This window comes from Schistocerca gregaria, chromosome 5 (genome assembly GCF_023897955.1).
Source record: "Schistocerca gregaria isolate iqSchGreg1 chromosome 5, iqSchGreg1.2, whole genome shotgun sequence".
Taxonomy (NCBI): Eukaryota; Metazoa; Arthropoda; class Insecta; order Orthoptera; family Acrididae; genus Schistocerca; species Schistocerca gregaria.
The window spans coordinates 305,861,085-305,877,870 of record NC_064924.1 but is presented as its reverse complement, the minus strand read 5'-3'; the positions used below and the strand labels follow the sequence as shown (position 1 = coordinate 305,877,870).

Here is a 16,786-nt window from a genome sequence, read left to right as displayed (position 1 = left end):
TTTTTTGATGCTTGTATATATAATGATGTGCAATCAAAAATGAAATACTATTCAAACAATATTATCTTTGTATATGGCAATATTACACAAATGTAACGTAACGTAAATGGTCTCGAGACTGGGGTAGCCGGAGAGAATAGATTAACGCTTAATTGCAACAAAACTCAATGCATACAGGTTCTGACACGTAACTCCCGTGAAAGAGAATTTTTCTGTCCGAAGGTGGTCAAACAATCAGTGGAGTTGACCGTTTTAAATACTTAGGACTGACAATGTTCATAAATAAAAATGAATGTTTCTTTGTAAGGTTGTCGCCTATGTGTTCCTAAACCATTCATATGATTGAGATGAAACTTTGAAGAGTTGTTCTCCGTACGCCCGCGAAAGTTCCTAGTCCAAAAAAACAAGAGTACGACGCACCGTTCAGGGAAATACCCAAATTTATGCATCCACTGTTTGAGAATGAGAGCACTTTGCGACTGGCAGCAAACATTACATAATTTATAATTTCAGCCCTTTATGAAATTTTTTCTCCCTGACACCACCCACAAAATGATGAAAGGAAAAAAAAAGGTTATAGCTTATTACTTCGTTGTACATGCCGAAAGCTGCCGAATCAGGCATGACGTTTTAATGTATTACTTTGTTACTACTAACTCTATTCGCAACTTAGTCTGCCTACAGTAGCCATATAAATCACTAAATTTGCCGGCAATTTCACCTGTCTCATACATCTTGCACACCAGGTGGAAGAGTTTTGTCATGGCTGAATCTCCCAAGCCTATCAATAGCTCTGACGGAACGTAGTCTACTTCCGGAACCCTCTTTAGACTTAAGTCTTTTATTGCTCCGTCAAATTCTTCTTGAATTATTATATCCCCCATCTCATCTTCAACTACCCCCTCTTCCATTTCTATAATTTTGTCCTCAAGTACATCTCCCTTATATAGACCCTTTACATACTCCTTCCACCTACCTGCTTCACGTTCTTTGCTTAGGTTTGGTGCCCCGTTTGAGCTCTTAATATTCATACACGTCCTAAACTGTCGTCACAGATTTGGAACACACCATATTCTCCACATGGAGCTACGAAAATAGTCCACTGCCATCGGATCTGGTGATCTTGTAAGTTAGCCAACAGATATTCCGATTCATCTCTCAACATTTCTGTTATTACAGTGACCTGAATACCCGTGGAACGATGAGCATGTACAGATGTAAACTAGAACGCCTTGAAGCCTTTGTAAAAGCAGAATTTGGGAAAGAAATGTTGTCTTCACCCAACCTTGGAAGCAGTAAGGCCAAGACAATCAAACAGTTGTGCCCAATAGTTTACACGAGAAAACTACTGACAGCAACGAATAATTGCCCCTTGCGTGTTAGCGTCCGCCTCATTGTGCCTTTAGGACTTTTGTAGAATTCTTCTTTGTACAGTAGGTCACTTTATTAAACACAATTAATGATGTGAAACTGCTCATCTCACGACACTTCTGTAATAACCAGTTAGTAGCTTGTTATCAGAGAGAGCAGCAGGTGGGCCCATGCATTAGCTGAGACGGTTCTTACTATTTTTCACTCAAAACGTTCAAAACAACCCTTCTGTCGAATATTTACTATTAATAACAGTCTTGATCACGATTTATTTATCAAGGTGACCAGTTTACACCACTACTGTGGTCATCTTCAGACCATTGAGTAACAACCTCTTTCTGTTGGAGAATCACTACAGGCTGCCGAAGTTCAGGTGACAAGCAGTAGGTTGCATATTAGTGCAGGATCTTCTTGACGGTGGTAACATCTAAGAACTATATTTGGCACTGTACATGACATGTTTACAGACATAAATCCTACCCTCCCTACATTTCAGCAGGATAAAGCACGACCGTATGTTGCAGGTCCTGTACGGCCCTTTCTGGACACAGGAAATGTTCGACTGCTGCCCTGTCCAGTACATTCTCCAGATCTCTCACCAACTGAAAACGTCTGGTCAATGGTGGCCGAGCAACTGGCTCGTCACAATACGCCAGTCACTACTCTTGATGAACTGTGGTATCGTGTTGAAGCCGCATTGACAGCTGTATCTGTACACGCCATCTAAGCTCTGTTCGGCTCAATGCCCAGGCGTATCAAGGCCGTCATTACGGCCAGAGGTGGTTGTTCTGGATACTGATCTCTCAGGATCTATGCACCCAAATTGCGATAAAATGTAATCACATGTCAGTTCTAATATAATACATTCGTCCAATGAATACCCGTTTATCACCTGCATTTCTTCGTGGTGTAGCAGTTTTAATGGCCAGTAGTGTGTCACACGCACAAGGTATAAAAGGACATTATACTGGCGGAGCTGTCATTTGCACTTAGTTGATACCTGTGAAAAAGACTCCAACGTGATTTCGGCCACACGAGCGGTATTAACAGGCTTTGAAAGCAGAATGGTCCTTAAGCCAAATGTACTGGACATTCCATTTCTGAAATCGTTTTGAATTCAGTATTCAGCGATCCACAGTGTCAATAGTGTTTTAAGAAGACCAAATTTCAGACATTACCTCTCACCATGCACTACGCCGTATCCGAGAGAAGCAAAGTTTGCGAAGAGTTCTCACTGGTAACAAACAAGCAACACTTCGTGAAATAACGGCAGGAACCAATGTGGGACGTACGACGAACGTATCCGTTAGGACAGTGCGGCGACATTCAGCGTTAATGGGCCATGGCAGCACACCTCGATGTCCTTCGTGTCCGCAATGGTACGTCCTGGGGTGCCGATCGAACCATCCTCCTCCGTTTGTACCGGTCCTCTCGACTATGGGTGCTTCGCTAATGCTTTTGCACGTTCATCCCTCGTACGCCGTCTCAACGCCTTTTACACTAGCCAGGTTGAGAGTGTGCATGTTGAAGCTGCTGGACTACCACTGTCCTGTCGCTGTGACTTTCTCCTCAGCAGGGATGCATGCCGTTTATCTCCCATGCGTGGCCACCCGGCCTTTGTCTCCTTCTTCGATGATTGCTTTGATCGCCAGTATGGGGCGCGTCCCTCTTCTCTGCTGCCTCCTGGAGTCCGCTTTCGGCGCTTGCTTCGGCAGCTTAACTTCACACTACCTGAAACTTTCCCGGTGGATGTGAACCCTTCACCATCTTGGCTTCGTGAAGTGGCCCGTGTTAACCTTGGCCTTGTCGCTTCCTTAGGACACTACTCCGGCTTCAGTCTATCGCCTTCAGTTTCACTACCTTCGCATGGAATTTCGCGATAGTACTTATGGCTCTCGGACTGACTGTGGTGTCGGGTGTACCTTGTCATTGGCGCCCACGTCTTAAGACATTGGCCTCCGGCACACTTCTCAGTATTTACAGCCGAGCTCTTCTCCTGTATCAGGTCACGGAGTACAGCCGGCGACACAGACTTTTCAAATGTGTCCTCTGCTCAGACTCTCTCAGCGCCTTTCCCAAAGTCTACGTTCGCTGTACACCGCCCATCCCTTAGTACAACAGGCTCAGGAAAACTGTCACTTGCTCACTCTTGGTGGGGTCACCGTGAAGTTTTTGTGGGTTTCTGGTCATGTCGGTCTGCCCGGAAACGAGGCTGCTGACGCCACTGCGAAGGCTGCAGTCCTCGTACCTCAGCCCATTACTTCCTATATTCCCTCCAATGATCTCTGTGTTGCCATCTGTCAAAAGGTGGTGTCCCTTTGGCATCGCCATTGGTCCTCCCTTCGTGGGAATAAGCTCAGCATTATTAAGCCTCTCCCAGAGGGTTGGACGATCTCACGGCCTTCCCGCCGGTAGGAGGTCATTGTAACTAGGTTGCGTATTTGACACTGCCTTTCTATCCATCGCCATTTAAAAAGTGGCGCTCCTCCACCACTTTGTACACATTGCGCCCAAGTCTTAACTGTCCGCCACTTCCTGACGGAATGTCCATTTTTTAACCGTTTACGTTTCCGCTTGGGTTTACCGTCTGAGTTATCGGCCGTTTTAGCAAATGACACGCGCGCTGTCGACTACGTTTTACTTCTTATCCGTCAAACCAATATGGAGAAAGCCATTTAATTTTTAGTTTTGTTCCTCCGCTTCTGTATGGTGTCCTTTGTAGTCCTTTCTCCACATCCCTGTTTTAGCTGTCTTTTCTTATGTCAATTACGATTGACGTTCAGTCGTTTTTTAACTCCTCTCTGTCTTCAGGTTCCATAGTTTTGACGTGGGTGCGTCGCCCTAAAACAAAACAAAAAAATAGCAGACCACCGACATGAGTACGTTTGCTAACAGCAGGACATCGCCTTCAGCGACTCTCTTGCGCTCGTGATCATAGCGGTTGGAACCTAGAGGACTGGAAAACCGTGGCCTGATCAGATGAGTCTCGATTTCAGTTGCTAAGAGCTGATGGCAGGATCCTAGTGTAGTACAAATCCCACGAAGTCGCGGAACCAGGATGTCAACAAAGCACTGTGCATGCTGGTGGGGTTCCATAATGGTGTTCACTGTATTTCCGTGTAATGGACTGTGCCCTCTGGTCCAACTGAACCGATGATTGACTGGAAATGGTTATGGGTGGTTACTTGCAGAGCATTTGCAGCCGTAAATGGGGGTCACGTTCCCAAACAACGAAGCAAATTATACTGATGGCCATCCACCCTATCACCGGTCTACATTTGTTCGCTACTGGTTTGAAGAACTTCCTGGACAATTCGAGTGAATGATTTGGGCACTCAGATCGCCCGACATGAATCCCATCGAAAATTATGGGACATAGTCGAGGGGTCACTTTGTGCACAAATTCCTGCACCGGCAACATTTTCGAAATTGTGGATGGCTACAGAGGCAGTATGTCTCATTATTTCTACGAGGGTGAGTCAATTGAAAACTTAAAATATTTTTTTAATATTATTTATTGTGCAGAAGTGGATTCAAAGCTGTATCACTTTTCAACAAAATCTTCCCCATGTTTAATGCAAGTCCTCCAGCGCTTTTTTTTTTCTGTCATCAGTCTACTGACTGGTTTGATGCGGCCCGCCACGAATTTCTCCCCTGTGTTAACCTCTTCATCTCAAAGTAGCACTTGCAACCTACGTCCTCAATTATTTGCTTGACGTATTCCAATCTCTGTCTTCCTCTACAGTTTTTGCCCTCTACAGCTCCCTCTAGTACCATGGAAGTCATTCCCTCATGTCTTAGCAGATGTCCTATCATCCTGTCCCTTCTCTTTATCAGTGTTTTCCACATATTCCTTTCCTCTCCGATTCTGCGTAGAACCTCCTCATTCCTTACCTTATCAGTCCACCTAATTGTCAACATTTGTCTATAGCACCACATCTCAAATGCTTCGATTCTCTTCTGTTCCGGCTTTCCCACAGTCCATGTTTCACTACTATACAATGCTGTACTCCAGACGTAAATCCTCAGAAATTTCTTCCTCAAATTAAGGCCGGTATTTGATATTAGTAGACTTCTCTTGGCCAGAAATGCCTTTTTTGCCATAGCGAGTCTGCTTTTGATGTCCTCCTTGCTCCATCCGTCATTGGTTATTTTACTGCCTAGGTAGCAGAATTCCTTAACTTCATTGACTTCGTAACCATCAATCCTGGTGTTAAGTTTCTCGCTGTTCTCATTTCTACTACTTCTCATTACCTTCGTCTTTCTCCGATTTACTCTCAAACCATACTGTGTACTCATTAGACTGTTCATTCCGTTCAGCAGATCATTTAATTCTTCTTCACTATTACTCAGGATAGCAATTCGTCAGCGAATCGTATCATTGATATCCTTTCACCTTGTATTTAATTTCACTCCTGAACCTTTCTTTTATTTCCATCATTGCTTCCTCGATGTACAGATTGAAGAGTAGGGGCGAAAGGCTACAGCCTTGTCTTACACCCTTCTTAATACGAGCACTTCGTTCTTGATCGTCCACTCTTCTTATTCCCTCTTGGTTGTTGTACATATTGTATATGACCCGTCTCTCCCTATAGCTTACCCCTACTTTTTTCAGAATCTCGAACAGCTTGCACCATTTTATATTGTCGAACGCTTTTTCCAGGTCGACAAATCCTATGAACGTGTCTTGATTTTTCTTTAGCCTTGCTTCCATTATTAGCCGTGACGTCAGAATTGCCTCTCTCGTGCCTTTACTTTTCCTAAAGCCAAACTGATCGTCACCTAGCGCATTCTCAATTTTCTTTTCCATTCTTCTGTATATTATTCTTGTAAGCAGCTTCGATGCATGAGCTGTTAAGCTGATTGTGCGACAATTCTCGCACTTGTCAGCTCTTGCCGTCTTCGGAATTGTGTGAATGATGCTTTTCCGAGAGTCACATGCTATGTCGCCAGACTCATATATTCTACACACCAACGTGAATAGTCGTTTTGTTCCCACTTCCCCTAATGATTTTAGAAATTCTGATAGAATGTTATCTATCCCTTCTGCCTTATTTGACCGTAAGTCATCCAAAGCTCTTTTAAATTCCGATTCTAATACTGGATCCCCTATCTGTTCTAAATCGACTCCTGTTTCTTCTTCTATCACATCAGACAAATCTTCACCCTCATAGAGGCTTTCAATGTATTCTTTCCACCTATCTGCTCTCTCCTCTGCATTTGACAGTGGAATTCCGTTGCACTCTTAATGTTACCACCGTTACTTTTAATGTCACCAAAGGTTGTTTTGACTTTCCTGTATGCTGAGTCTGTCCTTCCGACAATCATATCTTTTTCGATGTCTTCACATTTTTCCTGCAGCCATTTCGTCTCAGCTTCCCTGCACTTCCTATTTATTTCATTCCTCAGCGACTTGTATTTCTGTATTCCTGACTTTCCCGGAACATGTTTGTACTTCCTCCTTTCATCAATCAACTGAAGTATTTCTTCTGTTACCCATGGTTTCTTCGCAGCTACCTTCTTTGTACCTATGATTTCCTTCCCAACTTCTGTGATGGCCCGTTTTAGAGATGCCCATTCCTCTTCAACTGTGCTGCCTACTGCGCTATTCCTTATTGCTGTATCTATAGTGTTGGAGAACTTCAAACGTATCTCGTCATTCCTTAGAACTTCCGTATCCCACTTCTTTGCGTATTGATTCTTCCTGACTAATGTCTTGAACTTCAGCTTACTCTTCATCACTACTATATTGTGATCTGAGTCTATATCTGCTCCTGGGTACGCCTTACAATCTAGTATCTGACTTCGGAATCTCTGTCTGACCATGACGTAATCTAATTGAAATCTTCCCGTATCTCCCGTCCGTTTCCAAGTATACCTCCTCCTCTTGTGATTCTTGAACAGATTATTCGCTATTACTAGCTGAAACTTGTTACAGAACTCAATTAGTCTTTCTCCTCTTTCATTCCTTGTCCCAAGCCCATATTCTCCTGTAACGTTTTCTTCTACTCCTTCCCCTACAACTGCATTCCAGTCGCCCATGACTATTAGATTTTCGTCCCCCTTTACATACTGCATTACCCTTTCAATATCCTCATACACTTTCTCTATCTGTTCATCTTCATCTTCAGCTTGCGACGTCGGCATGTATACCTGAACTATCGTTGTCGGTGTTGGTCTGCTGTCGATTCTGATTAGAACAACCCGGTCACTGAACTGTTCACAATAACACACCCTCTGCCCACACCTTCCTATTCATAACGAATCTTACACCTGTTATACCATTTTCTGCTGCTGTTGATATTACCCAATACTCATCTGACCAGAAATCGTTTTCCTTCCACTTCACTTCACTGACCCCTACTATATCTAGATTGAGCCTTTGCATTTCCCTTTTCAGATTTTCTAGTTTCCCTACTACGTTCAAGCTTCTGACATTCCACGCCCCGACTCGTAGAACATTATCCTTTCGTTGATTATTCAATCTTTTTCTCATGGTAACCTCCCCCTTGGCAGTCCCCTCCCGGAGATCCGAACGGGGGACTATTCTGGAAACCTTTGCCAATGGAGAGATCATCATGACACTTCTTCAACTATAGGCCACATGTCCTGTGGATACACGTTACGTGTATTTAATGCAGTGGTTTCCATTGCCTTCTGCACCCTCATGTCGTTGATCATTGCTGATTCTTCCGCCTTTAGGGGCAATTTCCCACCCCTAGGACAAGAGAGTGCCCTGAACCTCTATCCGCTCCTCCGACCTCTTTATCAAGGCCGTTGGCAGAATGAGGCTGACTTCTTAGGCCGGAAGTCTTCGGCCGCCAATGCTGATTATTTATCAAAATTTAGGCAGTGGCGGGGATCGAACCCGGGACGGAAGACGTTTAGATCATGAATTAAAGACGCTACCCCTAGACCACGGGTACAACTCGGCGCTTACAAAGTGCAAAAATTCCCTTAGAAATAAATTATTTTGGTAGTCCGCACAACCACTCATGCACCGCTTGGCGTGCCTCTTCATCGGAACGGAACCTCCCATTGCGTCTTTGAGTGGTCCAAACATTTGGAAATCACTTGGTGATGAGAAATGGCGCCATTCGTTGCTCGCTCTCTTCGTTTTCGGCTAGTGGAAGTGAACCCAGGTTTCGTCCCCAGTAACGATTCTTACAAGGAAGCCATCACCTTCTCGTTCAAAGCGCCGAAGAAGGTCTTCACAAGCATCAACACGTCGTCCTCTCATTTCAGTAGTCAGCTGCCGTGGCGCCCATCTTGCAGGCACTTTGTGAAACTGGAGCACATCATGCTCAATGTGGTGTGCTGACCCATGACTAATCTGTAAACATGCTGTAATGTCATTCAGTGTCACTCGGCAGTTTTCCTCCACTATGGCTTCAACTGCTGCAATGTTCTGTGGAGTCACAACTCGTTGTGCCTGACCTGGACGAGGAGCATCTCCCACTGAAGTCACACCATTTGCGAACTTCCTATTCCATTTGTAGACTTGCTACTGTGACAGACATGCATAACCGTACTGAGCCCTCATTCGTCGATGAATTTCAATAGGTTTCAGACATTTACTACGCAAAAACCTAATAACAGAACGCTGTTCTTCCCTGGTGCAAGTCACAAGTGGGGAGGCCATCTTTATACTGATACTGCGACGGTATGTGTGCATCTGCACTATGATGCCACCTACAGGCCATTCTGCACGATGTTTGTAGCACGCTTACCGACTTACAGGATAACGGCGCGAAATTTTGTTATTACAAATTTAAGGTTTTCATTTAACTCACCCTCGTACATGGACTTGCACCGACTTCTTGAGTTCGCGCCATGTGGAGCGCCTTCACTACGCCGGGAAAAGCAGTTCCGACACGGTGTCTGGAGGTATCCTGCGACTTTTGTAACCTTCTTGCACACCCGCATCGGAGTCGCGCTGCGTTGCATATACGCTGCATGAACGCCCTCAAACGCAACCTGACCGCTCGCTGTAGCTGTGAATAAGGTAGAAAGTGTGATTTCATGAAATGAGTGACGTGTCTGTTTGCACAGGTATGCCCGGGAAGAAGAACACGATCGTGTACCAGTGCTGCCCGGAGCCGTACGTGGACGTGACGTTCACGATCCAGATCCGCCGGCGCACGCTGTACTACTTCTTCAACCTGATCGTGCCGTGCGTGCTCATCTCGAGCATGGCGCTGCTGGGCTTCACGCTGCCGCCCGACTCCGGGGAGAAGCTCACGCTAGGTCAGGCACTCCTTCCGCTCCGCCGGCCTACACTAGCGGCTGTTGCAGGACCGCCGCCGCAGCCGCAGCCGCAGCCGCAAGCGCGCCGCCGCTCGCGCTCCACATCCTTCCACGTTCCGCTCCGGCGTCTACCGACTAAATTTCTCATCTTCTGGTTCTTTTTTTAAGCTCTTTCACAGGTGTCCTTCATACAATTCAATGAGATTTATTCAAGTTTTTAATATCTAAATTTCCCGCAAATGAAAGGGTCAGACTACGATGCAGCCTGATAAAAACACCTTTGTACGATATAGCCGGTGTTTCGAAATGATACCGAATAACTAGGAGGTGTTGAATAAGGCACCCAGAAGAGCACATTGGCAGCTGGAAACCATGTCTCGAACATCGTCCAATTCTGCTCCTGAGTTTCGAAAATACGAGGACCGTTGCCTCCTTGTAAACCTCTGAATATCGCTTATCGCCATCTTCATATTATGAAACTTAGAGAAAGGCTCACAGGTAACAATACAGATAAGTATTAGATAATTGTCAACGTTTACGGAACTCATAAATTCAGAAAAAGCTTTTGGCAATGTTGCCTGGAGTTCACTTCCTAGTTACCTGCTCTTTTCGTGGTCAGAACACAAAGAAAATACTGACAACCCATAAACTTACTGTCGAAACGCTATTTACCAGTACTTAAAGATACCAGAACGATGATAGCCAAACGAGGTTCATCACTTTGAAATTTTCGCCTCACATTCGATGTTCCGAAACAAAAGTAGCATGAGACACTAACAGTGTTGCAACATCGGTATAACTTCACCTGTGCATATACCTATGTTCATTACGATTATTTGCTACTTTCATTCCTCCCTACCCGCCACTTCCGTTTGTACCGATACTAGTAGAGCATCCTATCCACGTTCGACTCCTTGGAGCCAGCGATCTTTCTGAAAAACTCTCATTAACGCTACGGAGTCGTCAGTTGGTGGCGAGGTGGTGAAACGTCCCACAAAAACAATGCATAAAACAGAACTAACGTCAAGCATACTGACATGGATACAATGTAGACATCTTTCATACTCTTTGGTGTTCTGAAATTGTTACTTATAATCCGTCTTGATTGCAAAAATGTTTATTCACATGACCGGTTTCGGTTCCTCTAGAACCATCATCAGATCCGCAATTTCGGTTACAGGAGTAACCCGTCCACACTTAGCAATCTTCACATGTTGCGTCACAGGTGAATGTGACGTAGCATTTGAAGGTTGCTGAGTCTGGGTGGGTTAGTCCTGTAACCGAAATTGCAGATCTGAAGATTGTTCTAGAGGAACCGAAACCGGTCATGTGAATAAGCATTTTTGCAGTCAAGACGGATTATAAGTAACACCGTATAACTAGTGATTGCGGTATCCCTTCAGACATTTTGTCTATTTTAGCAAATATTCTGAAATTATCAGAGATTCAATACACAGAGTGAAATGTTACCTACAAGTTATGCTGAAGAGACAAGGACGTGAAAGGGGGGCAATACTAGAGAAGCTTGAGAAGGTGACAATAATATTAAACAAGAAACACATTCCAAATGTTATGCAAAATTATATTTATTTGATCTCGAACTAGTGGTAGGAATAAACAAATATAATTTGCAGCACATTGTAAAAGCGTTTTTCCATTAAATATTATTTTCACACTTGTATGTAATGTGGGAACTTAGTCCTTATCTGACTAATAAACAACATTTCTGCAATGTCTACAGAAAAAGAAGTCCAGCAAATTTAGGTCATCTGTGTAACACACAGAGATCACTCATCTGTTGGTTCAGATTACTTAAGATCTTCGTTATTCTTCTGAATCAGCAATATTTCAGTATGCCATTGGAACCCCTATTTTCGAAGCTCTGTAACGGGGATGAAACGGGCTCCCGTGGATTTCCACAATCTGTTCCTTCTGGAATCATGCCTAACACCTTGAGCGTTTTCAAAATCATTGTGAAGCAATCCCTGTTCATGGTCGACGTATCAGAACCCGGGGGGTGGGTGAGGGGGGCAATATTCCAATAATTGTTATGCTATTCATTGCTTTATTTATTATTAATGATAGTGGAAATGAGGTGGAATGCACAATTTTTATCTAAAATACGATAGCAAGTGCACATTATTTTAAAATTTCTTTCGACAAACCAAAGATACTGTGACTCAAGGACATGTTGTTAATAACAAGAAATAGTCACTGAAGATAAAGTAACAGAGGACAAAAAATATAAATAATTGCGATGTTAGATTCCGTTAATTTATAACAATAATTATTATGATAATGACAGTAACATTTCTTTTGAGAGTTATATAAAATTGGATGAAAAGTTAAGCATGTTTAGAAGTGTATATTAAAGAACAGGTCACGTGACAGTATACACACATTATAATTTTCAGTGAAATGTCACTTCAAATCCCACTACTCAGAAACGAATATAAATTCCGAAAAATATAATAACAATACTTAGCCGACATAAATGAAATTTGTAAGTTACACTTTTGATATACAGGGTGGTCGGAAATTCCGTTACGAAGTTCTAGGACATGAGAGAGTAGTGAGTACAGAACATTTAGAATAGGAACCCATGTCCGGAATCGTATCGCTTCCGTTCTACGACAGTTTCAATTCAGATGTGTACCTCGTCAACGTCTGCTTAGGGTAAGAGAAACGTTTCAGATTTCCCTGACATGGTATGCAAAAGGGTAGTCACGATAACGTGTACTACTTCAAACGATCCCCAGATGTCACTTATTGTCTACTTTGCTGTGAGACCGAGTCAATACCTGTGCATCACTGATAGAGGAAACTTGGTGCAGTACACGTTTGCGATAGGTCTTGGTGGTCCAACCTCGTGGCCACCACTATCGACGGACAGCCCCTACGGACTACTTCCTATGAAGAGCCTAATTTATGAGACACCTGTAGAGACAGAGGAAGATCTGCTAGCACGAGTTCTGGTCGCTGCACAAGGCATTGAAGAGACACCAGGTGGGATGGAAAGAGTGCACCAGAGCATGCTTCGGAGGTACAATGTGTAACAAAGTTGGTGGTCGCCACATCGCGTCGCTGTTGTATTGCATCGGTACGTTGCGGCTGGTGCCGTAGATGCTGGATTATTGTTGTTGTCGACTAATGTAAGCCATTAGGTGTAAGTTGAAGTGCAAATGCGTAAATAATAACGGAACGAGTCAGTATTCTTTACAAATTGATTGCAACAATTGTAGTGGGTCACGCCTAAGTACGTTCCTCACGTGGGTGTGGATGAGATAATCATCTGCATTGAAACAGTCGTAGAACGGAAACGATACGTTTCCGGACATGGGTCCCTATTCAACATGTTATGTATTCTACATGTCCTAGAAGTTTATAACGAGAATTTCCGACCACCCTGTATGTGCGAGTGTAGGCTTCCGCTGCAGTTTAAATCTTCAATAAATTTCCTCCAGATATGTGACCGAACATTATATTCACATAAAGGGTCAACGCTTTGACGACACAACCGACGTTCAATCCAACGTGACATTTCAGTTGAGCGACATCCCACAAAAAGACTGTTCTGACGGTTTCACATGGCTGTATGAACATTCTGTGCATTTTACTCTAATGGAGCGAGGTTATGTAGAACACTCGAAGCCTTAACTCCATCATCTTAACTTTTCTCTGTTTTTTACTAATACAGTCTCGAAACTGTTTTGGAATGACGGGATACTTCGTTTTCATTTCTTTTATTCATATTTCTTTTTTTTTTTTTCACCAAATCCATTCTTATGCGCTCATTCGTGTATACAGCCAAACGTCGACAATAAAGGAGAAGGCAATGAGGAATTAAAATAAATTCTACTATCAAAACAGGACGGCTCATAACGCCTCCCCACTCTTGCCATTAACTAAAGAATGTATTCAGTGTCGTACTTGATAAACTGACTCTAGAAGCTGGACGAAATTACTCTACATAAGACATGAACGTGGCACTAGTAACCATGTCACCATGATGAAGGGCACTTGCTACAGTGGTCGAAACACTTGTGTATGGAATAACGTGACGACGCTGTCACGTACCAGAAGAAATTTTATTGCAAACCCTGTAATATACTTTATTAAGCAGGTAATGAAATTTCGATATTAGATAACAATTCAGCCTGAACTCACTTGCTAGCGTAATAATAATAATCAACAGAAAACGGGGGAATATTTTCAAAACAGATCTCGAAACAGATTACCGAAAATAGCCATGAATTATATAGACCAACAATGCAAAAAGCTTTTAGCTGAAGAGTCCTACTCGCGTTTTTTAAAGTGCTGAATCCTAAAATAACAGCAAAAACTCTGTATTGCCTACCATTTTTTACAATTAACAGTCTACATTTAAAAAACATCATTTTAATGGCTATTTAAACTAATGTATGGATAGCATGGCAAGGAATCAACATTGCTCCAGATTCAACTGGACAGCAAGAAAATCTTGGAGCATGAAAAGATGAAATGTTTTGCACAAGAAGCTCGTTTCTTCAGAAAAATTCTCTATACATTAGGTCTAATGAAATTTGGTAAAGTCAAACTCCAAGTTGGTGAATGTTTCGAATATCTCTGGAAGGAGGGTCGTCAGTCATCAAAAGCGGAACTGAAAGGAGCTACCGGTGTTTTCGTTAGATCCGACACTCGGAAAATGATGTTCGATTCCAAGTTTAAATAAAAGGTGACTGACTGTGAGAAAGGATGCCAAATCATTCAAGAACGTTGTTAGTAATTTCTTATCCAACAATAGGAATCAGATTAGATTTTTGTTCAAGCAAACATGCTTGAAGATTTCGAGAAGTTAGGTAGTCTGAAGAGCATCAACGTTTACTACATGAAATCAACTTGATCTTACCCTGAAAATTTTGGCGATGTCAGTGAAGAACAAGATCATCGTTTTCATCAAGACATCAGAATAATAGGAACCATCAGCGTCGATATAACATAAATAGACTTCACGGACATCCTGGAAAAAGAAGAGAGAAACGGTTGGACACACAATTTCTTAATAATAAAGATATGTTTTCATTTTGATACAGTACTACACTATGAAATCTTTGTTAATGATGAAAAATTAATTTTGTTTTCGTTCTAGTTACATATGTTTTGCTGGTTTTCTAGTTAACTACGAAGTCACATCGTGGCAAAATGGTAGCGAGGAAAAAAACTGAAGTCAGTTATGAATTCAGTGCCATGTCATTAAGCTATTGCCAAACAAAAAATATATTAAGAAAATTGTCACCTCTTCTGTGATCCAAGAGGGTAGAGAATTTAGCTGAAACTGGGCTTTGGAACAGGCCATGTAGTGGGCTGATCTTTGAACGGAAGAAGAAAAACGGAACTCGGTGATTCAGGAATAAATTATGAGCATGCTAATGGCTTCCAGACTTTTCACCTATGAAAGTACTGTGTATAATAACGAAAACTGGAATGTTAGGCTGACCTCAGAGTAGATATGTCATATTTATATTTATATGTTACAGTCCACATATTATGTTGTATACATCTTTTATCAGTATTTTTTACGTTTCGTCCCATTAGGATGGGAGGCGAGATAGGGGGATGAGGTGAGCGGTTCGAGTGTTCCTTGTACGCACTATCCACGCACCTTTTTTAGCAATTTGTTGTGACGCATATATATACACAAATGGGTGTGATATTTAAGACGGGTAGTCATAAAGTCTTGTTACAATATCCAAAAAAAGAAGTTGCATACGTGAAACTCGATGATGGTGTTTGTCCTTCTCTGCATATTCATCATGCTTCTGTAACACGTGGCTCCTAACGATGGATGACTTGGCGGATATTTGGCTGTTGAACTTCGCATTTCGGTTGTTCAGGAAACTTTACACCTAGAAAAATCACCTCATCGTCACAATGGAAATGCTTTGTATGCAATGGGATCTTCATCCGAGGGTGGAGGAAGAAGACAGTGCAACAAAATCACGCCCTTGGACACTTTCCCGCAACGCTTCGCCCTAACAGCTTCCCTTAGACTCGTCAGGAGTGCTTTATAGTATGCTCCTGCATCATTTTGTCCCTTATGAGCACATTCTGTTGGCACCACACCATGGCAGTCCTGCAAAACACTCACTATCACCTTTTTCAGCGGTGGTAGAATCCATTTGTTACTACTGCTTGCATTTGCTCCTCTATCTCGGGGTCATAGTAATATACTATCACTTGTCGACGGTGATTAACAGACTGAAGCAGTCATCTAAATTGACCTGAAACCACTGCAACATTTCTGCTGTGTGCTGTCGCGGAACCCAGCGAGCGGTGACATTTATCGAGTTTAAAGTGTCGTACAAGATGTTGAAAACTTATCTGTAACTGGGTTTCACTCTTTTCCACTATGGCCTCCATTGAGATACGCCGATCTTCGATCTCGAGGGCCTCCACTTCCTTTGCGGTTACCTGTTCTTCATAGAGAGATCATCTGCCACTTCATGCTTCGTCGTCAGATATTTGTTTGACCACGCTGGAAGTGTCTGCACCACCTGACCACCATGTCATATGATGGTTTATTGTTGCTGCACGCTTCCAGAAAACGAATAACCGCACGCTCTTCCACTTTATCACAGGGCTGCGCCATTTTGTTTTGGCTCCTCTTAGCAACTGGAATTTTAATGTATATCAGCGCTGCGGACAAACAACGGATGCACCAAATATTCCAAATTCCTGCTGGATTTAGCAAAACGAACCGTGGGGCTAATAGACAGAGGCGCTATGTGCGCGAGATATGTTGAGAATTTTGATGGGAGGGGAAATGTGTCGGGATAACCGATGCAGTTAACGCATCCATTGTAGAGAAGCAGAGCATCTGGGTTCGAGTCCCGGACCGACACAAATTTTCAGCCCTCACCGTTGATTTATTTCAGTGCCTGTAGACGGCCGGATGTCCTGATTATTCTCAATCATCGCTAAGCAAGGGAGGATCGGGAAGTGACTCACAATAATTTTTGTTCTCCCCTGGTATTGTAGCTGGAATGTTGAAATTTCACGACGATGTAGTCTGAACTCTGTGCTACACAGAGTATTTCGTTTTCTTCTGCAGCTACATCGAGAGGCGCCTTAACTACGAAACAAACAAGGCGCGCATGTTACTGTCGTCAACTGGCGAAGAGCTGCGAAG

The 16,786-nt window shown here is 43.0% G+C and overlaps 1 protein-coding gene across 6 annotated transcripts in view; it reads left to right on the top strand.

Moving 5' to 3' along the window:
• Positions 1-16,786, top strand: part of LOC126271869 (neuronal acetylcholine receptor subunit alpha-7) — a 1,066,999-nt gene that overhangs the window by 956,317 nt on the left and 93,896 nt on the right. For all 6 annotated transcript variants that reach the window (XM_049974212.1, XM_049974210.1, XM_049974213.1 and 3 more), the window contains exon 7: positions 9,424-9,618. In XM_049974212.1, coding sequence (XP_049830169.1) covers positions 9,424-9,618 — 195 coding nt within the window. The remainder of the gene's footprint in view (positions 1-9,423; positions 9,619-16,786) is intronic.